Genomic DNA, 26,718 nt, shown 5'->3' with positions numbered 1-26,718 from the left:
GCCAGAGTCAGGCGAACACAAACAAATTATTAATCGCATCTATAAATGCACTAACAAGAACAAGGTAAACCAACACACATACACAGTGCCACGCTGCCAAATACTCACATACATATATCATTTACATATGCATATTATTCACACTATGAAAATTTTGACTTGTGACTAGTTAGCTAATTTTCTTTACCAAGTGACAATACCCGTTAGGGCATCTGGATGCCTGAAGATACTGACATCCTGACCAAAACTGCACCAAATATGGATATTATTGGTTTTTTACTTTTCCTTTATAAAACTCAATCATGCTTTGTAAATTAAAAGAAAACAAAAGTATTTCTTATTTTACAAAACAATCAAATCAAACACTGTAAATAAATATTGTTGCGTTATTGAATGTATCTATAATTCTCTAGCTTGCTCTTTTCAAATGTTTGGCGAAATTATATACATCTGACAATTCTTTTGTTATTGTTCTCAAAATCAACACAGACGAATTTTGTCAGAATACAAGCTTATTTACAATTTACTGTTGGTCATTGACAAAAGAGAGACTGAACAGAACAACTGCATTTAGCAATAAGGATGTGTGTGTGTGTGTGTGTGTGTGTGTGTGTGTGTGTGTGTGTGTGTGTGTGTGTGTGTGTATGTTGAGCGTTTTTTTTGGGTTTTTTTTTGCTCAACATACACCTCCAAACACCTGGGCAAAATGCTAGTATCTATGAAAGTGAAAGTGTCTGTCTGTTTGTCTATGTACATTTCCCTACACAATAACTCTGTCAACTTTCAGTCTACAGACTCGAAATTTGATATACAGGGTACTGAGATTTGGGAAAATTTATGTGATCGGTTGTCGGCCAGAAATTTGGCTGTTAAGGAGTCAAAGTTCAACGATTTGACCTTTGAGAACTCTACCAAACTCCTCTGCCAATTTTGGGTCTAAACACTTGAAATTTTAGATATAAGTTCCTTGGACATGGAGCTTACTTAATAACTTGATTTGAGCCCAAAACAATAAATGTTAAGGGGTAATAATAGGGGTCAAAGTTAAAAAAAAATTGATCTCTGCGGTCTCTACCAAATTACTAAAGACAATTTCTGGTGTAAACATTTGAAATTTTACATAAAGAGTATTCAGAGATAGGGTAAGATTTTTAGTCAGCTTGGGTCGAAAAATTGAGCTACAAATATATAAATCTATGTATGTATGTATGTATGTATGTATGTACATTGATCTCTGCGGTCTCTACCAAATTACTAAAGACAATTTCTGGTGTAAACATTTGAAATTTTACATAAAGAGTATTCAGAGATAGGGTAAGATTTTTAGTCAGCTTGGGTCGAAAAATTGAGCTACAAATATATAAATCTATGTATGTATGTATGTATGTATGTTTGCATGTCTGCCTAAAACTTTCGACAGAGGCGACGGAGTTTCACAAGATCAGTATTGCCTTGAAGCTTGACCCTTCAGACGACAAATATCGAAAAATTGGCTAAAACCATTAATATCTTCCCCTTCAACTAGGTACTTTTCTACAGGGGGGGGGCACTTTTTTCGCTGATATTTTTTTAAAGTTATCCTCTCCTTTAGATTGTCTAGCCTTAATTTTTAAAAATGTCGCTTCCGGTTTGGCGGGGGTCGTAATAGCATAAACTTTAGGTTTTACCTCGTTCTTCTTCTCCTTTGCGGTACGGGTTCGAACCTGCCTTCCTACTACCACTTTTTTTTTTTTTTTTTGCTCAACATACACATCCAAACACCCGGGCAACGCCGGGCTGAAATGCTAGTATATAATATTTAGATTTATATATATTTATATAGCTTATATGTTTATATATTTCCAGAAAAATTAAAATAATTTCAGATTACAGATTGTATCATACTGTAACCTTAAAGTTCATATAAATATTCGTATCAATATTTATAAGGCAATTCCAGCCAGATGAAAAATCTTAATATTCGAAACAGAGCAATAATATAAGTAAAAAGTTTTGAATTAAATTCTATAAATGACAAATTTACAGTTACAACAAATTTATTCTTCGCCAAGAATATAAAGATTTAAAGTTATTACCTTATTCCATGGAGTTTCAATGAATGACTCATATCCTAAGAGAAAACGTAGCTAGCAAAATAATATTCATAGCTTAATTCACCCGGAAGTATGTGTGGAAGCTTATGCGAACCTCATGCGCAGAAACGATTTTGAACATTTTGTACCTCATATGGTAAACTTCTGCCAACCCATACATTTTTTAATTTTTTTTTTTATTACATTTTCACCCCAAACAAGGCACATTGCCACTTTGGTGTAGGGGGCTACTATCAGGGGCAGCAACTACTGGGGTACTATGTAGGGATTTGGCCAGCAAGATGTCGGTTCACGTTGCACTTGAACTTCTGCATGTCAGTACAGTTAGAGAAGCAGGAACCTGGAATGGAATTCCAGAGTCTAGCGGTTCTGGGGAAGAAACTACTGTTTCCCGCCAAAGCAATATGCGACATAAGGACCATTTGGAGGTGGGGGTTCTGGGTTGGGGATGGTTTCTTTAGGCTTTTGGAGAATGTTTTGTTTTTGTTGTTGCAACGAATACTGAACATCTTTTCAGAATTCGTTGCAACAACAAAAACAAAACATTCTCCAAAAGCCTAAAGAAACCATCCCCAACCCTGAACCCCCACCTCCAAATGGTCCTTATGTCGCATATTGCTTTGGCGGGAAACATATCTATCTATCTATCTATCTATCTATACTCCTATAATTTTTTTTTTTTTTTTTGCATTGATATTCATATAAAAACCCTTTTTTCTATTTATTTAAAAAAAAAAATACAACTTTGTTATATATGGGTCGCGGAATTGCATTCACTAGCAAAAGATCTAGCTAATTTGCATATTCTTTTGAACATTCATTTTAATTAATTCCCTATTAGTTTTCGGTTTTCGTATGGGATGATACACTTTAGTTAACTATTACATGTAATTATATTCATTCAGATAATCTACATGATTTATACTTGCGTAATATTTGCGTAAAACGGTTATAGCAAACACAAACCTCTTTCTATATATATTTATGTATGCATATATATATTTGCTTAAAAAAATTTGGCTACCAAACTCCTCTGTCAGTTTTTGGTCCATAGACATTAAAATTCATATATAGAGTATTCAGACCCATGCAAAAGTTTATAGGGAAAATCGCTACAAAAGTGTGAAAATTAAAAAAAATGGAATTTGCCAGGTGAAGATCGAACAACAACATTACGAATATGCATGCATAACAAAGTAACTATTCGATCATGTTTTAATTTTTAGCCTTGCAACAAACATGTCTTCATAGTCCAGGCATTAACGTCAAAGGAGAAAGTAAATCGTAAGCTAAACGGTTAGGCGCACAAGTTATTTTTTAAAAAACCTTTTAAATCATTACTATATATTGGGTCCAATATAATATGATGATACATACGAAATCTGCATTAATCAAAATATCCTATTTAAGCATATTTTACAACCGAGCAATCCTGGGCAACCTGCTAAGATATATATATATATATATATATATCTGATCTTTCTTATTTACATTATGTCTCGGCAGTCGTGTGAAAAGCATGTCTTATTTTTCCTTTATTAATATTATTGGAATTTTTCCCCTTTTCCTTGTACATATTTGTGAATTATTCCATGGATTTCGGCCTTTTGGATTATTTTGAACCATCTTCCAATTACGTGATTTCCTTGGATTTTTACCTGTGCAAATGGAAATTCAGTTAATTTTCTTGGAGTTATATTTTTGGATTTTACCGTCATTGGATTATTTACCTTTCACCAGACTATCCATTCACATGTAATCACCTTTTTCTTCACCATATTTCCTCTGCTTCACTTTTTGTTATCAAGTAAGCTCTTTGACTTACTTGCAGTTTCATCAAATACTTTTGTATGCAAAATCCGATCCCGCATTTTGCTAATTCCTACCCTCTGATGAGAAGGAAAATATTTCTTCGAAACTCTGCGGATTAAGGACTATCCACTCATCAAGTTTTTCCTTTTCAGATTAAATATGTTTTTAACTCTTTTTCAAAGTGTTTTTTAACATGTTTTATTTACTGTTTGCTCTTATATATATACTAGCAAAATACCCGTCGTTGACTGGGTTCAAAAAACAGCCTACAGAAAATGGACTCTGATTTATGAAAGTATGATAGTTTATGAAAAGGAGGGGTTGTAAAGAGATAGCTTCGAATTTGAGGGAATCAAAACCAAAGCAAAATATGATGAAAGTAAAAATAAAATAGATAAACCCCATAATTTATTATACCATACCTGTTCACACTGAACACTTATCACAATATTCTGTGGATCTATATTAAAAAACCTTGTTAAACTTTGTGACATTCTATGGAGGTCAGGCGCGAACGAACATCCCACAATTTTATCATACCATATTTCTTCAAACTGAAACATAATTATCAAAGTATACTTACGCAGATAGATATGAAAAGTCTTTATTAAAGTTTGTGCCTATTTCTATTCCATGGAGGCCAGGCGCGAACGCAGACCCCACAATTTTATTATACCATCCTTATTTAAGTTAAAACATACTTATCAAAGTATTCTTATGTACATCTATATCAAAAACACTTGTAAACGTTTTTTTTTTCGATTTAAAATTTTTTTATCTCCATATTTTGTGGATCAGGCGTGAGCGCAGACCCCACAATTTTAATGAACCACCGTTCTGCCAGATCAAACATACCCATTCCTGTGTCTCGATACATCTTCTATCATTATATGTAATCAGTTTTTTAAAATAGTCAACCATATAGGAGCCTATTCGTGACCAGACACACACACACACACACACACACACACACACACACACACACACATTCAGCTTTATATATATATATATATATATATATTATTTTATATCCTAGCCAAGCAACGCCAGGACAAAGGTCCTGCTACTATATATTGTCTGGAATTATTTCAACAAATAGGGAGCTGACTTGAGAGTGAGAGTCTCTCTTTTTTGGTCCCCTGACAAAAGGAGGGTGGACTTGTAAATTCACCCTTGTCTGTTTGTCCGTTCATCTGTCCGTACTTTTCTCAATAACTACACCTTGCAATTTTTGAAATTTTGCACAAACATTAAACATAATATGAGTAAAAAAAGTAACAGAACGGATTTTCCGGGAAAACTCCGGTTGCCTTCCCTAAGGGTGCCTTTCAGGTTAAAATGGCTAAAATTGGCACTTTTGTGCTTATTAAAAAAAATTGATGCCTTGGATTTTTATAAAACTTTCTGAAAAGTTGTAACTCACTGAGTTCTATATAATTTTGTTTGTCTATACTTCACGATAACTCTTGGATGTGCCCCAGGGGCTCTTTTAGGGCTAATAAAAACACTCAATTTTTGGGGACTATTTTACCATATTTGTCCAAAATTTTCTGTGTGTGTCTATTTAGCAGTTTTGCATGGTGCAGAACTCAAATTTACATATGTTAAGGCCTAAAACTGTACCGTTTGTTCATTTTCACCAGGATTTGATGTCCCTGAAAAATGAGGGAGGGGGCGTCAATGTTGAACTTAGTCATTTTTTTATGCCTCGTTCACTGTGGACTATGAATGTTTCACTTATTTATTATCTGCATTCTTTGGACTGCTCTTATCTTGAGTATTATTTTCACAACTTTTCGATTGATGTAAACTCCAACCTTCTTCTCAAACTCCGGAATCTTTGTGTTGAACTCGAGAATCTGTATAGAATTTCAAACGGAACCCTTTATTTAACCCACAGGGGTAGCACGCTTTCATTTCTATCAGCAATGACTAGGTAGACGTTCTAAGTGATTCGCAATTGTATCTGTGCCCATTACTGCGTATGAGAGTCCATGTAAATGTGGAAAACTATACGAAGGTAAGACATGTGGTCCGCTAATAGTAAGGTTAGAAGAACATCAAAACATATGTGAAGAGATTAAAAAGTTGAGTATGGAGGGAAAAGGGAAACCATCTATCCTTCTAAGATGAAGTAAAAGCAATAAACAGAGAAGAACAGTGCAGAGTAAGACCACTCAAAGAAGCAGCATATATGCTAGGTGACAATCCCCTACTAACCATATATATACAACGTCCCAGAGACCAAGAGACAGAGTTCTCAGTGGAAGCATGTGTGCTCTCCAGACCCAAGAAGGCCAGGCAGAGCAAATTCACTCAGAAACTTATGATGATCCCGGTTTTTGACAGCACGGGTATGATCTACATTTATTGTGTTCCCACTGGACCGACAGTCAACAAGGACTACTATGTTAAGGTTTTAAGGGAGTTCAGGAAGAGATTCCGTTGGAAGAAGCCAGCACTCTTCAAATCGGATCAGTAGCATTCCTACCAGGACAATACACTAGTCCAACATCCTTGTCATGGACTATTTGACCAAGATGAGCATCAAGACAGTTCCTCACCCTTCCTATATTCCAGACCTTGCTCCATGTGACTTTTGGCTATTCTCCAAGTCCAAGGAAAACTTTAGAGGCTGGCGTTATGAGACAATTGGGGAAATGAAAGAGGCTGTGACAAGGGTCATTGGCATGCTCACACAAGAGGACTTTGTTGGAATGATACAATAAGTGCATTGCAGCCGGAGGAGATTACTTTGAAGAGGGACTAGAGTTTCATATGTGTACTATCAATAAAAGTTTGCATACAAAAAAAGTCTGGAAACTTATTGAAGGTGCCTCACACATAGTATATACTAGCAGGTTGCTTGGCGTTGCCTGGACATAAAATATGCATAAATAATTAATCCAGAGCTTTTATTTATTATAAACAGAACTACCGTAAGTATTAAACGTAACATTGAATTCCTTTGAAAAAAAATGAAGTAAGAAAGAAGGAAAGAAACTGAGACATGTGCACACAAGTATTATGTTTTTTCTAAAGTTCACTTCTTGTAAGTAAATAAAAAATATTCGAGCTGAGATCGAAACCAAAATTTTAAGACGATAACCATTAGACCTGCTTGACGCGATATTTACAAAGTGTTTTCAAACCTACTTATTCTTAACATAAGGAAGCTGTCATGTTTCACGACTGCGCATGGAACAGTTAGCAAACAGATTAAAATCCGATGACTCCCACATACTAATTTTTCAATTTTTACCCCCTAGCAGCACTTTTTTCCTGGTGTGAATACCCTATATACCAAGTTTAAAGTAAATATAATAATATAATATAACCCTACCCCTTCTCTTCGAGGGCCGGGCCGCATCCGTCGCTATCCTGGTTCACTGGAGCATACTTCTGATGTACTTCTGGCCGTGTTCGTCGCTCCTAGCTCACAGGACCATAGATGCAACCCAATAGGGCTACATTCTTACTTGTCTAGTGGTGGACCCCTCAAGGGTGACCAGACTCTCACTGGTCACTGGAAAATATCTGCTGCTCAGGGCACGCGAAATGTGCATGACCCTAAGTCCGTGTGGCAACATTGTCGATTTCGGTCGTCACTCTGGCTTCGTGTGGGATCCAGTCTATCTCTCTCATTATCTGGCATCAGGGCATACCTGAAATAAACTGCATCTTCATTCAGGCCGACAATCGAAAAAGAAGGAAAAACTCTGGGACATTTTTATATAACGAAACAAAATAATTATTCATAAATCGTTTTACACTTGTTTAGTCGAGTTCTTTGATTCAAGCTCCATGATGCAGGTTGTATACTTAAGTTCCACTAATCAATTTCCCAGCTAAGAACAAGAGCTTTTCAACTTAGCTCTTATGAGGTCCCCCCCCCCCAGGCGGGGTGAGAGCGATGTGGATGCCTCGAATGCCAGTCAGTAAAAAGGACTAAAGACCCTAACTCCAAAAAGTCAATCGTTTTTATCAAATCAGAAATTCTTCCTGCCACCTTTTTGGAGTTATTCTTTCTTTTTTTCCCATTATCTTATTCCTTTTCTTCTCTCGTGAACTCATTATTTTTTCTTTTCATTTTCTCTTTCTTTTCTCTCTTCTTCGTCTTTCATGACCATATCTCTCCCTAGGTTCAATTTACTTATTTATCTGTCCAACTAACTTATCACTGGTTGGTGATCTGGTAGTTAAATACAACAGGTGGACCCAAACGACAACACCTCCCAGACACCAGAGCAGACCTCCTGAACCCAAGTCATTGTACCTTTCAACAGAACATTGTTTCTTTAATAATTTGAATTGTTGTTCTAACCTAAACCAGGAAACGACCCTGTATTATTTTTTCTGCCAACTCGAGAATCTCATTATCATGTTTATTTATTTATTTCTTTCCCATCGAAATATTTTCTTTCTTCTGGACATTTTTGCCTCTTCTTATCGCTACATAAGTACAAAATGGAAATTAAAACCCTTAAAGAACAACTATTATCTATTATTTTCTTCTTTTCTTGATAAAGTCCTAGGGACATTTTTCTTTTTTTCTTGATAAAATATCACACCCCTCTACTACCTTCTCTTCCTCTATTTGTAAAGCAAGATCATTTGGTGTCGCCAGGGATCTCGTCATAGTAATATCCAGTGATAAATATTGAGGCTGTGCATCTAAAAACAAAGCAGCCTTGAGTCTCCTAAAATTCATACTTGAATTGTCTGCAAACTTAGTAAAATTCAGTTGTACATTTCACTATTCTGGAAATGGATGGTTCAATGGATGGGCAACATTTAAAGTTTAATTTTGAATTATATAGGACTTCTACGCAGTCATGGCTGACGAAGCAAGAGTATGCTAACCCGTTATTTAAATAAAGGTTTTCGCTTGAATTTCTGTGCATGTTGCCAAGTTCGACAGAAAGATTTCTGTGTTTGCTTGAAAGATTTAATGAGTTCGACAAGATATACCTGAAGAAGGTCGGAGGTTACATCAATTGAAACATTGTGAAAATAACATTCAGTATGAGAAGAGTCGTCTGAAAAATCCAAATAATACGAATAACCAATCTGCATCTCAAAAATTCAGAAACAGTCTTTCTTTTGTTGGGATGAGGTAGGATCCAGCTCAGTTCCAGGAGATGCAGTACCCTCCAAAGCATTACCTCCTTGTTTGAGAATGTGGTGTTTATTGCCAGTCATCTGAGGCGTTCTTACTAGGGATTGCCAACGAATCTGTGGAGAACTGGTTTTCCTCACATTTTTTACCTCTTGTTACATAAGCAAATAACAAGCTAGTATTTATCTCTCTCACTGGCAGGGGCGCCTCAGGCGATTAGCAATAAAGTAATATCTTCTTAAAAAGAGAACATAAAACCTAGGAAGGTGGTCCTTCTAGGACTTTGCAGAACTAAACCCCAGCCCGGCAGAAAAAAAAAAAAAAAATTACCCTACCCAAATTGCCCAGACTCTATCATACTGAGTGTCAATGACGTATCCTTAATGGGTATGAGAATGCGAAACAAGAACACCCTTAAGGTCAGATGAACCCCTCATCTTTTACAACGTCATCCATCATCCATTTTCAAGGAAATGCTTGCTTATAAAAACATGATTATCACCCAAATTTAAGTAATTATATAAATAAATGACGTCATAAAAGATCAATGGAAGCTTCTGGCAACGTTTAAAGAAAAAGCAATAAAATAAGTAAGTAAATAAATAAATAAATAAATGAAGCTCCTTTTGTGACGTCATTTATTTTCAGGTATAAATTTTATTTCTGGATAAAAATCAGTAGTTCTGTTTTAATAAATTTCGACGGTGACTTTTTTTACTCTTTCGTATAATACATTCCAAGCAGTGGGGAAAAAAAGGAAAACATAAGACAAAAAGTGAAATAAATAAGAAATATATACTAGCCATGTACTCGAGTAACCGAGGGTAAGTATTACAAATATATACTTTCAATCAAGCGAACTTTCTTTTCGTTTTTGAATTGCTTAAATAGTGACGTTTTCTTTTTTTTTTTTAATGGAAATTGCTCTATTCAAGACATGAAGCCACTTGATGTAAGAAGCTATGTATATCTCTACTTATATATGAAAGGCACTGTGTGTGTGTGTGTTCGTTCCCTATGGACTCCGAAACGGTTGGGACGACTTAAAAAAAACAAAAAAACTTTCACACAAATGTACTTTATGTGTTTGGCAGTGTTCTGAGATAGGTTTTGTATTGGAATGCCCCCAATAAGTTTTAAAAATTTATAATAAAAATTATCCGATTAGAAAAAGAACAACCTAATATCACAAGTTCATTTTAGAATTTTATCACTGCGCAAACAGAAGAACCCAGGATATAAAATCAATAGTAGATTCTTTGATATGACAGGGGCACATTCGAAATGAGGGTTTCTGTTGAGAGCACAATTGAACTATGAAACTTACCTTTTGCATTTTAAACTTAAATTCAAGCCATTATATGAAAAATATTTTATCGAATTAATTGTAGGTTCTCTACAGTGCAATTAAGACTACAATGTATTGCAGACTAAGTCACTGCGGGGGAGGCATGTGAAGCTACCTCCTGGTGTATCGTCGTGAGCATCCGACTACAGCAGACAATCAATTAATTTGATTGAAAAATGGGCAATTTTACCAATTTTCATAACAATAAAAGTATTGAAAGCATGAAACATTCGTTGATTCTCATTCAATCCCGGGAAACGTTGGGTCTCCTTGCTAGTATATATATATATATATATATATATATATATATATATATATATATATATGTGTGTGTGTGTGTGTGTGTGTGTGTGTGTGTGTGTGTGTATGGTGCTGATGCACTTATTGAACCATGTTATTTTTAAATAGTATTTTCAAGTTAAATTAAAGTTTTATGATATCTTTTTTTTTTTATTAAATTGTAAAGTGAAAAGTACATAATAGTCACAAAAACACCCTCCTCTCCCCATGTTAAGAATGGCTTTTTAAATAAATAACATTATTTCAACACAGTCCAATAAGTGCAAAAGTACCACATACACACACACACACATATATATACACTCATGAGCAAAAAAAAAAAAAAAAAAAAAAAAAACGGGGCCAAGACTGAAAGAAAAGAAGAAATTGATTTTTCAATATTTTCCCATGAATTTTTGTTAATTTTAACTGAAAATTTCTATTTTTCAGATCATTATTATCATAGCAAATAATAATAAGTGAAAAAATTAATCCCAAAAATGGTAAGACTGCCTCTTGGCAAGGATATAAAAAACCGAATTGCAGAATTAAGGCGGATACAAAATGACTTACAGATTTTTTATATTTTAAGGAACGAAAAAGTGAAACGAATTAATCAAAGGTTCGAAGTCGAATGCTTGGTAAAAGGGAAATCTGGATCTGGCCGCCCTAAAGCATCGACTCTGAAGGACGACCACAGGCTTAAATTAACTGTTTTGAACGATCGAAAGAAAACTTATGTTGACCATAGCAAAGAATTCAAAACAGGAGTTGGAAATTTTCTTTCAATTTTCAATATCTAGACGAATGGAAGAAATGGGATTTCCCTCTAAAAGGTGTGCAAAGAAGCCATTTTTATCTAAGAAAAACATCAACGATAGAAAGAGATTTTTCTCGTATTATGGCAAGAAAGATACAGACTGGTTCAGGAATGTTTTCTGGTTAGATGAATCAAGATGCTCCCGATGCTCCCAAACGGTGCAATCGAAGAACTGAAGAAAGATTTTTGCCAAGTTGCATAAAATCGTCAGTTGCATAAAATATCCCAGAACATTATTTTTCAACGTGATAATGCCCCTGCACACTGATAAAGTCACAAAAAATGGTTTTCTGATAATTCAATTGATGTGATATTTTGGCCAGGTCAAAGCCCCGATTTAAACCCAATCGATAATATTTGGTCCATAATATCTCGTGGGAAGCTGTGCAAAGCGAATGGAATAGCATCTCCTCTTCACAGTGTTTCACTTTGGTTGAGAGCATATCTAAAAGGATTGATTTTTTAAAGAAATCAAAAGAGAATGCGATTCCATCCTAAGCATTTATTAAAGTAAATGTCTTGTTCTGTGCTATTAGACTCGTTTAAGTTTCCTTGTTCAATTGTTCTTTGTTCAATATAGCTTTTAGTGCAATAAAATGTATAAAATTTGTTTGGCCCATTTTTTTTTTTTGCTCCTGAGTATATATACGAGCAGACAGTTAATAAAACATGTTAAAAAAACACTTTGAAAAAGAGTTAAAAACATATTTAATCTGAAAAGGAAACACTTGATAAATGGATAGTCCTTAATCTGCGGAGTTTCGAAAAAATACTTTCCTTCTCATCAGAGGGTAAGAATTAGCAAAATGCGGGGTCGGATTTTGCATACATTTTTATTTTTTATACATACATATATATATATATATATATATATATATATATATATATATATATATATATAACTACTTCATTTACTCACATAAAATTAATATACGAAAGTATAGATTTATGCGTAAACTTTAAGTATTTACTTCAAAAGTGCTCAATACGTAGGTAGAGCTAGTTAGCAACCACAGAATTCGCGCATAAGCCTGACGAATCCTATAGTGGATGAAACGCAGAATATTCAGTGTAGCTTAATCGCCATATATATTTTATAAATTACTATATATATATATATATATATATATATATATATATATATATATATTACTTCAAGGTAAAAACTAGCCAACGATGTGTCAGATAGATTTTGACTTAGAAAATAGCAATTCTTCCCTCTTTGTCAGAAACATCACTCATGGAGGACTAAAGGACAAAATAAGAAAAACAAGAGTTACGCAGTTGCTGAAGGAGACCCAAGATTCAGTTTCTACAGAGTTGGGCAGAGCAACTTGCTTATTCGGAATATTAATTAAAACAAAAAAGCAAGTTGCTCTGCCCCACCCTGTACTTTCCTTATTTTGCTTTTGTCGAACACTCAAGAAAGAGTTAGTTTGTTTCAAATCGCTTGAGGTATCCTTATCGGGAAATGCCGAGGGTGCTGCTCAGTCATTTCTTTGTAGTTTAGACTGCACTTCCTTTAATGTGCTGGCCTTTTTTTTAACCGCCAGTTCACCCTCTGTCTAATCCCCTAGGGAGAAAAAAATTATATATATATATATATATAGGTTTTTAATTATTATAGTAAAAACTAATTATATATATATATATATATATATATATATATATATATATATATATATATATAATTAGTTTTTACTATAATAATTAAAAACCTACAGACACTACTGTTTCATCCTTTCGGGAATCTTCAGTGCAGGGTGTCATGATTATTACCAGTCGAACGATTCGAACCCCGTATCACGAGACATCTCTGGCTCGATTAGCGGAGACCTAATCCATTCGGCTACCATTAACCGCTTGAAATAACGTTGAATTTTAAACATCTTAATTTTAAGTGTTCATTTACGCCAGACAGACAGTGATCTAATCGTTATACGATGATCTACGCATATATATATATATATATATATATATATATATATATATATATATATATATATATATATATATATATATTTAAAGTGATGGTTGTGTAGTTCCAACGAGAGAAAAAAATGTATATTTAAAAGAGTGTAGCCATCAACAATTGTGGGTTTTTTTTAAAGGTTTTCATCATATTATTTTAAAATATTTTTATAACGCGTTTCGAGCTTAGGGTGTGCGTGTGCTCTCTTCAGATGTTTTTGTAAAAAGTTTTTCTTTAAAATGGGAGTTTGTAGAGTTATTTTTTAAAGAATAATATATATATATATATATATATATATATATATATATATATATATATATATATTATTCTTTAAAATATAATTATCCACTGACACGTGTTTCGTCCTCCACGACTCATCAGAGTGGCTGGATCCTGATGAGTCGTGGACGACGAAACACGTGTCAGTGGATAATTATATTTTAAAGAATAATATATATGCCGCTCCCCATTAAAGGGGGTACCAGATTGGTCAATGGGAAAATTATTCCCAACAAGCATTTAGGTAAAAAGGCACTTTCGTATAAATGTTTGAATTCATTCAAGAACAAATATCGCTAACAAAAACAAATAAAAACATCTCTCTCTCTCTCTCTCTCTCTCTCTCTCTCTCTCTCTATATATATATATATATATATATATATATATATATATATATATATATATATAATACCAATTCGTTTTTGTTGTGCTTTTTATTTTAAAATTAGAAGGCCGCCTGGCGTTGCCTGCTCATAAGATACGCTTAAATATGATATTTTAACGTATCTAGATTTCGTATTTTTATTATAGGGCCAATTGTTTATTTGTTATTATATTTTACCCAATATATAGTTGTACCACACCTTCCGGTTTAACACGGTTGTAAAATATTCTTAAACACATTTTAATTCATGCAGATTTCATATTTATTATTATAGAATCAATCTTTCGTTGATTATTATATTGCACCCAGTATATAGTAGTGATTTCAAAAGTTAAAATGATATATATATATATATGACATGGGTGCCATCAGTTAGAATCGAAACTAAAACTCCAGCCTTAGTCGTTAAGTTTGAAAAGCTTGCTAAAAATGACGTCATGACGTTAAAATTTGGGACGTTGAAAAGCAAATTCCGAGTTTTAGTAGAATACAAGATTCTATATGTTAGAGTTTGTGTTTCTTGATAGAAGCGCTGGTTGAGTTTGAATAAAATAAATACGTATTAGATTCGTTTGAAGTTAAAACAACGCATTATTACAAAATAAACAGATATTTATTTTGTTTGAAATTTACTATAACTTAACTATAAATATATTTTTTACTCATAAAATAAATACGTATTAGATACGTTTGAAGCTAAAACAACGCATTATTACAAAATAAACAAAAAAAAAGAAAAGAAAAAAGGAAGACATACTGAAGATGAAGGTTTCCTTCGAAATGTATTTATGAATTTCAATATAAATTTCAAACAAAATAAATGTCTGTTTATTTTATAATAATGCGTTGTTTTGGCTTCAAACGTATCTAATACGTATTTTATTTTATTTAAGATTCTATATGTTTGATTTAATTGTGTTTAGATTTCCTCAATTGTATCGGTAACGGTAATAAACTGCTCCTAAAACCTGTGGAGAAGATCCATCATCATCATCATCATTATTATTATTATTGTTGTTTATTTTTCTTATTTCTTCTTATTATTATTATTAGCAGCAGCAGTAGCAGCGAGGGGGGGGGCGATTTTGACCGGGCGTAAAATACGCTTAAATATGATATTTTAATTTGTTCGGATTTCGTATATATTATTATAGAGTCATTATTTCAAAAGTAAAAAAAAAAAAGTATTTAGATACCATCAGCTAGAATCGAAACCAAAACTGCAGCATTCAAAGCTGGTGACGTTCCCACTGTACCAACGTCACATGCTTATAAATCGATTAAAAATTAAAAATAAAATGAGATGAACGTATGTTAACATGTTTTTGACTACTTATGAGGGTAGATATTTAGATTGGTGCGCACCTCACCAATATTTGGCACAAGGTCGAGAAAGTGATAGAATAGGCAAGCTCCCCTAAACGAGGGGCACTCTTGCCTCAACAAAAATTGCCTGGGCACTCCCATTGGCATTCCCCGGTCGGAGCGCCTTAGGCGACAAGCAATAAATTTGTCCCACCCAAAAGCCAGGTGGCAAGGCCTAGGAGAGTGGACCTCCTGGGTGGTGTACCTGTCCGTTGGGCTGAGTGTCAAGAACGGACCCTTGACGCCTACTCTACCCTGTCACCCTGCAGCCGAAGCCGCTAGGCGACCATCTTCACTACTAATGAGGGTATGGGGATATTTATTTGCTTCCCCACTGAGCAAATTAGGCAGGAGGCCGTTTTTTAATGTGGAGATAGGGGGAGGGGGGAGGGAAACGGGGATCCAGCTCCCGAGAGGTGGGAAGTGGGAGCTGGATTAGAAACTGTTGGTATGAAGGGTTGCTCCTTCAGTGACCAAGGTCAGATATGTGGGGTTACCCCCACATATGGTCTTTGCTAGTCATAGCTTGCAGTATCTGTCAGAACAGATACTACACTTTGATCTTGTCACCCGTGCCACGCAAGGCTAATGAGGGTAGTTATTTAATTGCTGCCCACACCGGCAATATTTGGCACAAGGCCTGGAAAGTGGGAACCCCGCAGGCTCCCCTAAAGGAGGGGCACTCCTGCAATTTTAAAAATTGCCTGAGTAACCCTGTTGGCATTCCCCGGTCGGGGCGCCTCAGGCAGCAAGCAATAAACTTGCCCCACCGGAAAGCCCGGTGGCAAGGCCTGGGAGGATGGACCTCCTAGGTATTACCCAGGCAGTGTACCTCAGTCCAACAGGTGCTGGGCCGGTTCCCGGCCCCTCACCTGTTGGGCTGAGTGTCAAGTGACGAATCCTTGACCTGTACTACCCTGTCTCCCTGCAGCCGAGGCCGCTAGGAGACCATCCCCATCAGAAAGGAATTCTAAAGGCGAATGAGGGTATGACACCAATGATTTGGACGATCATTTTTATAACCACAGTTACAATAATCAACCAATCAGAAGCTTCAAAAGTTATAAAAAATGTCGAATTTTGGATTCAATCAGTTCGCCGTCAGCTTCTGTCTTGAAACGATTCAAGATCGGGACTGCTTTGATTCTTCGCCGCCATCTTTGTTACTAGGAGTTACTAAACACTCGAAATCGTGACGGCATTGATTCTTCACCGATTTGATTCACTGCCGCCATCTTTGTTCAACATAATGTTTCAACACTTAACAATGTACACAATGTTTAAAGACTTTTTCAATTTTGACACATTTTTGACCTCCTTAAAAACAATTGTAACCGGCTAAATACCCATAAAAGGACGGATTATAAAAAAATCCAATCTTTTGAGGCCTCTAGCGCCGCTCAGCGACTTTTAGTTTTGGAGGAGATAGAGTTTGAAAATATGAAGACAGACCAACAGACAGACAGACATATAACCGTTTATATAGATTATTATTATTACTAACCAGGAGTTTCACACAGGCCATCATCTAAAAATTGTCTTTGAAAACATCCTGTAATGTTCCCTTGAGTCTGAGTGACAATAAGTCTCCCCAGATTTCCAGTACTCTCCACCTCTTCCAACAACTTCTAAAAATTAAATCATTTCTCTCCGATAGGCTCATAAGAGTAGTGGTAGATGGACAAAAATCGGAGGCCTGCAATATAAATGCTGGAGTCCCTCAGGGGTCAATCCTGGGCCCAACTCTCTTCCTGATCTACATCAATGACCTCCCTAAACACATACTTAAATCATTCGTTGACATCTATGCTGATGACACGACCATCTACGGCAACGCATCAAAGGCTGTAAATGACAAAGTTCTCTCTGATTCTCTCTCCTCTGATCTCGAGCGCGTGGTTCAGTGGGGGAAGATGTGGCTGGTTACCTTTAATGCATCCAAAACCAAACTCCTATCCTTACATCATCAACGCTCTGATCCCCATCTGGCATCAATTGTGATGGATGGCTCTCGTCTGGGTGAGGCCCCGTGTTTTGACAAGCTTCTGGGTTTGACCTTTACTCCTGATCTGAAATGGAACACGTACATCAAGTCTGTTGCCAAGGTCGCTGGAAAGATGGTGGGATCCTTCTACCGCTCCAGAAGATATCTCACTACTGATGCAATTCTCTATCTATATAAAAGCCAAGTACGTCCAAGGATGGAATACTGTTGCCATATCTGGGCAGGAGCTGCTAAAAACAGCCTATCCTGCCTTGACAGAGTACAAAATAGACTTCGTGGCTTAGTGGGGGATGCCCTTTTCTCTACCCTGCAACCTCTCTCCCACAGAAGAGACGTTGCAAGCCTGTCCTTGTTTTATCGTTATTTCCATGGCAGATGCTCGTCTGAACTCCAATCTCTGGTCCCCCCTCGCCAATCTTTATCCCTTATCCCTGAGTGGCTTCCGGGCCTTGATAAGTGGTGATCACTGTGTAAAAAAAAAAAAAAAAAATTAATTTGCATTATCGCAATAATCATCTACCATTGGTTTCTCAGTGGAAGGGACTATTGGTCTTAACTGAAATATGGTTGGCAATAAGCCTCTTTATGGTACTAGTCGTCCTTACACTCATCCAGCGGAGGTCTGGTTAGTGCTTTCTTTTCTCTGTCTTTCCATTCTCCTTGACCCCCCTTTTTTACTTGGTGCATCAGCAATTTATGGTGACCAAGAAAAAAAAAGAGTGGGACGGCGGGGGGGGGGCGAGAGAAGCCACAGACGGTTAACTTACAATCATGCAATTATATAGTTTCAATTTTCATGATCCTATGTGGTATTTTTTTGTGTTTTACCGCTGCAGTAGTTTCTGTATGCCTGGCCAGCACCTGCAGATCATGTGTATTAATCTCCGCACTCAAGGGTTTTCCTTAATATTTCAGGCGTTTTTATTATTGTTATCTGTTGTATCTTTTTCTTTTTTTTTTTTTTACACTGGAATCACCACATTATCAAGGCCAAGAGGCCACTCAAGGATAAGGGTTAAAGAGTGTACAGTAGAAATTGGACAATATAGTAATCATTAGTAATGACAATTCGGTAAATTTGATAACTTATATGGAACGGCTCATCAAGAACTTATTTACGTTAGACTTGAACACAACCATATTGTAGTCAGCCGGAAAGCAGGAAAACGGAAGACAATTCCACAGGCGTGCAGTTCTAAGAAAGAAGCTTTGTTCATGGAATCTACGTTTAGGTTTAGGCACAGATAAAGAGTGGGGGGAATTATTGATAGTGTTTACAGCTAGAAGAGTGTTTCTTGTGAAAGTTTGTCGAGGAGGGACCATAGACTGAAGCTCAGTCGAACACTTTCCATGAATGTAACGATACATTAGAGACAAACTCGCAACATCTCTTCTGTGAGATAAAGGTTGCAGGGAAGAGAAAAGGACATCTCCTACGAGGCTACAAAGTCTATTTTGAACTCTATCAAGGCAGGACAAGTCCTTTCTAGCAGCTCCTGTCCAGATGTGGCAACAGTATTCCATCCTTGGACGTACCTGGCTCTTATATAGATAGAGAATTGCATCAGCAGTGAGATATCTACTGGATCGATAGAAAGATCCCTTCAGCGGCCTTGGAAACAGATTTGATGTACATGTTCCATTTAAGATCAGGAGTAATGGTCAAGCCCAGAAGCTTGTCAAAACTTGAGGCCTCCTGAAGACGACAGCCATTCATTTCAATTGATGCCAGATGTGGATCAGAATGTTGATGATGTAAAGAGAGAAGCTTGGTTTTAGATGCATTAAAAGTAACCAGCCATTCCTTTCCCCAATTGTACCACGTACTCAAGATCAGATGAGAGAGAATCGGAGAGAACTTGGTCGTTTACTGTCTTAGATGTGCTACCATAAATGGTAGTGTTGTCAGCATAAATGTCTACAAATGATGTAAGGATGTGATTTGGAAGATCATTAATGTAGATCAGGAAAAGAGTTGGGCCCTGGATGGACCCCTGAGGGACACCAGCATTAATACTGTGGCTTCTGATTTTTGCCCCTCAACTACTACTCTTATGAACCTATCAGAAAGAAATGATTTAATAATTGAGAAGACATTTCCAGCTATACCATCTTTTCAGATTATTATTATTGGCTCACATAGAGCTTTCATAGATCTCTGATTGAAAACCTGTAGTGTTCTCTGGAAGCTGAGTGACACCCAGTCTCTCCAGACGTCCAGCACTCTCCACCTCCTTTGATACCATTTGCAAATAACTTTGCGTTATCGCAACAGCTTCTCACCATTAATTTCTCGCTTGCAACAGCCATTGGTCTACACTGGAATTTGAGTGGCACTAAGCCTCCCCAAGGTCTCAGTTCTCTTTGCGCTTGTCCAGTGGAGCTCTTGTCAGTGCTCTCTCCTCGGCCTTTCCATCCTCCTTGACCCTTCTCGGTTATTTGGTATCGCACTTTTTTGAGGGGGGACAATGGGAGGGGATGAGGTGATGGGACAAGGGGATGGGTGATGGGGATGTAGTACTTGTAGATATGCAGCTTCAGTGTTCTTCATTCTCTGTAACACTTCATGTTTTGCCTCTATAACGGTTTGTCTGGCTCACACATGTGGTTCATGTGTTTTAGTCTCCGTATTCAAGGGTTTTCCTTAATATTTCAGCCATTTTCATTATCGTTAATCATTGTATCTTTGCAGCCATTCCTCCGATTTCAAATTTCTCCCATTCTTTTTTAAAAGTTTTTCGTAATCGTTCCTAGTGCTCCTACTATTATAGGTATTATTTGGATTTTCTTCATCATGCAAATCTCTTTTAACTCACTGGCAAGCTCTGTGTATTTGCTCTGTTTCTCCTTTTCTTTCATACTTACCCTGTGGTCAGCTGTGACAGCAAAATCTTCGATTTGGAAGGATTTTTCTTTCTTGATAATTATTACGACATGCTCGTTAAATTCACAGTGTTGTGATGCTTTACGCCGGTTAATTTTCACCGAAGAGCACGTTTTCGCACTAAAGCTAGTCAGCATAGTCACATGATCAATTGGATGGAAAGCATCTGACGCAGGATGTTTGCTGTACCAAGTAGAACCGACTTCTGGAGTACGGTGATGTTGTACTTGATTTCCAAGGAGTTCAACTGTTTCTCAAGATCATCTTTGAATTGAACCAAGCGCATCTTTATCTGTGCCTAAATCAAAGCGTAGATTCCATGAGCAAAGCTTCTTTCTTAGAAATGCACGACTGTGGAACTCTCTTCCGTTTGCCTATTTACACCTGACTACAACTTGGATGTCTTCAAGTCCAGCATAAACAAATTCCTGATTAACCGCCCCCCCCTTAAGTAAGACACTTTATCAAATCTCCAATACTAACGATTACTACGATACTATCCCATTGATTACTGTACACGCGATAACCCTTATCCCCGAGTGGCTTCCAGGCCTTGATAAGTGGTGATCTCCATGTAAAAAGAAAACAACAAAAAACTATAATGATTGTCACGATGGAAGTTTTCTTGTTTCACAATGTAGTAATCTCAGTTTCTGATAGTTCCGTTGTTTCTGATTCTTCTTGCCTGTTAAGTTGATGTCGTTTGGACAAGCCACATCAATAATTTGACATCGATTGGTCTTTTTGTTCTAAACTACAATATCCGGTTTCCTGTGAGTTATCTCTCGATCACACTGAATCATGAAATCCCAGAGAATCTTAACATCTTCATTTTTTCACTACCTCTTCTGGGTGATGTTGAAACCATTTGTCCCTCACTTGGATTCCAAACTTCTGGCACAAATTCCGAAAGAGATGTGCACATATTTTGTGATGACGTGGTTTGTACTCTTTTTAAGCAAGTGTAGAACACGCACTAACAATATGTGACACTGTTTCTATGGTTTCTAAAATGGCAAAGTGTTTACTTACTTTAGGTCACTTTCTTGCAGTGTTGCCACTTGCTCATGTCTCGCAACACCTATTTAAAAATTTCCACTTTGTGTGTGTGTGGGGGGGGAGTTAACCTTGCATGATTCTCATCTTCTGCTTTATAAAACTGATAACAATCTCGGGTAGCGCCGTGTCTGGTCAGCTACTCTATCCTAAAAAAAAAAAAAAAAAAAAAAAAAAAAAGGAAGAATTTTCGTCATGTTTCGTTTTCTTTTATTTATATTTTTATTTAAAAAATTTTTTTTTTTTTCATTTCAGTTTCGGGGAATACAACAGCCTTGATGACTACTATCTCCAAGGTTATTTTACTAATAAACAATTACGGAAAGAGTTGAAAAAAGCTGGTTTGGTAAGTTGATTTGAGACTCATTTTTTTCTAAATCTAAAACGACGTGTCTGTGTTTATTTGTATTAATTGTACTATTCGGACTAATATTCTAATCTTGGATTCTATATTGACAACGTTTCGGCCGATGTAACGTCTAACCTTCTATAAATTCACTTAGTCAAACATAAAAAGATTTATATCAAAGTATGGAACCAAGACAGAATTTTGAACTGAACCCTTGACTATAGTCGTTCTCAATAAAGGACGAATTTCTCTCCCGAGAGAAATTTCAGGATTCGGCACCATATATTAGTTAACATAAACTGGATCTAGGACCACAAAAAACACAGTTTGACTGAATCACCCGTCGCTACTGAAAGGTGATGTTGGATTTTCTTTCCGCTATTCTCGTATTATGTGAGTATTAGTTATTATTGTTAGTATAAGTTATTATTGTTAGTCTAGTTATTGTTGCTAGTATTAGTTATTGTTGTAAAATTATTAGTTATTATTGTTAATTTTAATTATTATCGCCAGAATTAGTCATTATTGTAAATATTAGTAATTATTATTTATATTAGTTATATTAATTAATATTAGTTATTATTGTTAGAATTTGTTATTGTAAGTATTAGTTATCATTAAAATTTTTTAATAATATTGTGATTAGTTATTGTTAGTATTAGTTACAATTGTTAGAATTGGTTGTTATTGTAAATATGTTATTGATGCTAGTATTAGTTATTTTGTTCATAGTAGTAATTATTGTTGTTAGAATTAGTTTTCTTGTTAGAATTAGTTATTATTATTAATATTAGTTCTCATTGTTAGTATGTGTTATTATTGTTAGAATTAGTTATTACTGTAGTATTAGTTATTATTTGTATTAATTATTATTATTAGTATTAATTACTATTGTTAGAATCAGTTATTATTTTAGTATTAGTTATTATTATTACTTTTAGTTATTAGTTTTCGTATTAGTTATTACTGCTAACATTATTTAATATTATTATTATTATTATTATTATTGTAAATAATAGTTATTATTGTTATTATTAGATATTATTGCCATTATTAGTTATTATTGTTATTATTAGTTACTATTATTCATTATTATTTATTATTAGTTATTACTGTTAGAATTATTGTGGTAGTTTTTTCTTATTCTGTTAGCTATGACTGAGTAAAATTGTTAATCTATGCTTTGCTTAATAATTATAATGATTTAATCTTTATTTATTAATTTTTATGAATTAGGTTATTCCAATTGCCCTGATATATTTCTAGTTATAATTAATATTAGAAATACGTTGGGTACTTACGAAAATGACCATGTTAAGACTGCCAACATCCCTAAGTGAAAATGTTTCTCTTGAACGAACTGGATTTGAACGTGGCGCACTCAGATTGTCAGTCCGTATCGTTAGCCACTTAGCTACCACATCGCCCATTGAACCTCTAACTCCCAGAAGATTCATTTAAGACTTATTTTTAATAACAAACGCTTGTATGCGTCTTTGTTAGTTAGTTTGTTTGTTTGTTTCTTTCTTTCTTGAAGTTCATGGTGCTGGGTTGAACCAAACGTCTTTCTAGAATGAATGATCTTTTTTGTTTTGCTTTGTTATTGTTTCAGAAATACTAGAAAAGGTTTGGAAAATCTGCATAAATAAAACAATAGATGTACTAGAGTGCCTTAAATCAGTTTCAAGACATTTTGGACAGACATTTAAAATTATCCTAAACTCTTGAAAAATCAGTACATTATTGCTGTACATCTTATGAGATCAATAACCAATTTTTATGATTACAGGTTCAAATGAACAGCTACAGCAGGAATTGGAATACACCCTACAAAAGCCTGATTTCCACAGCTGGTGAATTTCAAAAATGCAATCTGGACTTGAGGGAACTTAAAAAGTACGACATGCAATAAAATTCTGTTTAAAACTTGGGGAAAAATGCCACAGAAACGTATGGAATGCTTCAGACTGCTTTTGGACCATCTTGTATGAATTGAGCATCAGTTTTGAGTGGTATAAGAGATTCAAAGAAGGCAGGAAGTCTGTGAGGGATGATAAGAGGTCAGAACACCAGAATTGATTGGCCAAATAAAGAATTTCATGGATAAGGATCGTCGTGTGTCTATAGAGACAATAAGTGCACAGTTGAAACTGTACATATAATTATTCATGAGGAACTGAAGATGGAGATTTGCACAAAGTTTGTCTCAAGGGTGCTCAGAGATCAGAAAGAAAGTCGCAATCATGACAGCAGAAAGATGGTCGAGTTGAACAATTCAGATCCTGCAGTTGTTGATGCTTTGGTAACCTATGATGAAAGCTGGATTTACTGCTATGACCCGGTGACCAAGAGACAGAATTCCCAGTTTAAGCGTGCTGGCTCTCACAGACCCAAGAATACCAGAAAGAACAAATCCACCCAGAAACTTATGATGATCCCTTTTTTTGACAGCACGGGCATGATCTATATGCACTGGGTTCCTACTGGACAGACACTCAACAAGGAATACTACGTTGAGGTTTTAAAGGAGTTTAGGAAGAGGCTAGCACTCTTCAAATTGGTTCGGTAGTATTTCTACCAGGACAATGCAGCAATCCACAACTCCATCCTTATTACAGATTATTTGACCAAGATGAGCATCAAGACAGTTCCTCATCCTCCCTATAGTCCAGACCTTACTCCCTATGACTTTTGGTTATTCCCTAAGCTCAAGGAAAACCTCGGAGGCTGTCGTTATGAGACAATTGAAGATATGAAAGAGGCTGTGACAAGAGTTATTGACACGCTCACACAAGAGGACATCCATGGGACCTTCCAGAAGTTGTTTGAACGGTACAACAAGTGCATTGCAGCCGGAGGAGAATACTTTGAAGGGGACTAGAGTTTCATGCGTGTAATATCAATAAAAGTGCCCATACGAAAAAAGTCTGGAAAATTATTGAAAGTATCTCGTATGTATGCATGTGTGTGTGTGAAAATATTTAACCAATAAACTCATAACTACTTGTCACACAGCACTGAAATTAACAAGAAATAGTAATCATACACCAAGGATGGTTTATAACAAGCAAAATCTTTGTTTGGATGGATAATGCATACAGAAAAATATCGGCAAGTTGAAATGTAAAAATGTTCATTTCAAATAGAAGTGTAAGCCATTTTGAGTTTCAGAACAGTTTCAGATGGTTCGCTGTTACACACAAGTCCTGGTAGGTGACTTGTTTGTAGTAGACAGTTCTACAGAACAAAATATTCTTACCGTGTCGAAACCCGGGAAAGAACATGTGAAATTGCTCCAGAAAAGGTTTAATATTTATGAAGCAATTCTGGTTTCTGATTGGTTGGTAGCAGAACGTGAATTAATTTGATTCGTCAGTTCTTAGCAGCATCGTTTATAAATAGAATCGTCCGACTGTGTGGGATCATACCCCATTAAAACACTCTTTTGATGGGATGTGTCTCCTAGCGGCCTCGGCTGCAGGGAGACAGGGTAGTACCAGTCAAGGATTCGTCACTTGACACTCAGCCCAACAGGTGAGGGGCCGGGAACCGGCCCAGCACCTGTTGGACTGAGGTACACCGCCTGGGTAATACCTAGGAGGTCCACCCTCCCAGGCCATGCCACCGGGCTTTCCGGTGGGGCAAGTTTATTGCTTGCTGCCTGAGGCGCCCCGACCGGGGAATGCCGACGGGGTTACTCAGGCAATTTTTAAAATTGCAGGAGTGCCCCTCCTTTAGGGGAGCCTGCGGGGTTCCCACTTTCCAGGCCTTGTGCCAAATAATGCTGATGTGGGCAGCATTTAAATAAATACCCCATTATCTACCTAAAATATTGCAACAGCCGACATATTTGTTGTGTTATTAATTGTTTGAGAAATACTAGCAAAGTTTTGAAAAAATCGGAAATAGAATTATATCAGCATAATGTTGATTTCACTTAATTATTAGTAAAACCGCCATTCCTTCATCCGTAAAACCTTTACTTAATCCTTGGTCAAACTTTTTGTGCTTAAAAGTGTTTCAAAGTGTGTTTTTAATGATTTCTAAAGTTAAAACTTAAACACTCATTAATATAAAACTTTTTACAAATAAAATGTATCACACTCTTTGGTTAAACTTTTATTTTCTCGTTTGGTAAAACTTTCATTCAGGCATCTCTGCTTCTGATGCACGTCCATGACAGAGGTGGCTTTCTTAGAGTCTCACACCGTCAATATCTGCAACAGAGAGATGAAGCATTCAGGTCATGAATGCATAAGTTCAGCCATCATAACAATACAATTTGCAAGTCCCTCTGATCCATTCGGGCAGATTAAAAAATTAGGAGGTATTACTTTTGGAACGCTCCTTATAGTCTACTAGCCTGGGTGCCCGGCATTGCCCGGGTGTTTGAAGGTTTGTTTTGAGCAAAAAAAAAAAAAAAAAATAGTGGTAGTAGGCAACCAGGCTCGAACCCATACTGCAAAGAGGAAAAGAATGTAAAAAAAAAAACTTGACATCTTTAAGGCTAGTCAATTGAAAAGAGGGAATGACTTTCGAAAATATCGTTGAAAAAAGCGACCTCTCCCTGTAGAAAAGTGCCCAGTTCAGGATGAAGAAATTACTGTGTTTGCCAATTTTTCGATATTTGTTATCTGAAGGGGTGATAAAAACGATACCGATTTCGTGAAAATCCATCGTCTCTGTCGAAAGTTTTAGGCATACATACATACATACATACATACATACATACGTTTAAACTGACAGGTGAGATTTATAATATAGACTAGCCTAGGTGCCTGGCATTGCCCGGGTGTTTGGAGGTGTGTTGAGAAAAAAAAGTGGTAGTAGGCAGGCAGGCTTGAACTCGTACAACGAAAGAGGAAAAGAACGTGGAAAAATCCTAACGTCTTTGCTGTTGCGCCCATCGCCAAACCGGAAGTGACGTAGATCTACATTAAGGCTAGACAATC

At 36.1% G+C, this 26,718-nt stretch overlaps 1 protein-coding gene across 2 annotated transcripts in view; it reads left to right on the top strand.

Moving 5' to 3' along the window:
- The first annotated feature begins 9,680 nt into the window (after positions 1–9,680).
- Positions 9,681–26,718, top strand: part of LOC145296074 (glutamate-rich protein 3-like) — a 91,753-nt gene continuing 74,715 nt past the window's right edge. For both annotated transcript variants that reach the window (XM_080142193.1, XM_080142192.1), the window contains exons 1-2: positions 9,681–9,848; positions 21,673–21,763. In XM_080142193.1, the coding sequence (XP_079998319.1) occupies positions 9,829–9,848; positions 21,673–21,763 (111 nt within the window). In that variant the 5' untranslated portion in view covers positions 9,681–9,828. The remainder of the gene's footprint in view (positions 9,849–21,672; positions 21,764–26,718) is intronic.

Source organism: Euprymna scolopes, chromosome 16 (assembly GCF_053919585.1).
Source record: "Euprymna scolopes isolate OS-2025 chromosome 16, ASM5391958v1, whole genome shotgun sequence".
Classification (NCBI taxonomy): Eukaryota; Metazoa; Mollusca; class Cephalopoda; order Sepiida; family Sepiolidae; genus Euprymna; species Euprymna scolopes.
Note: the sequence above shows the minus strand (reverse complement) of the source record. Positions and strands in the feature narration are given on the sequence as shown.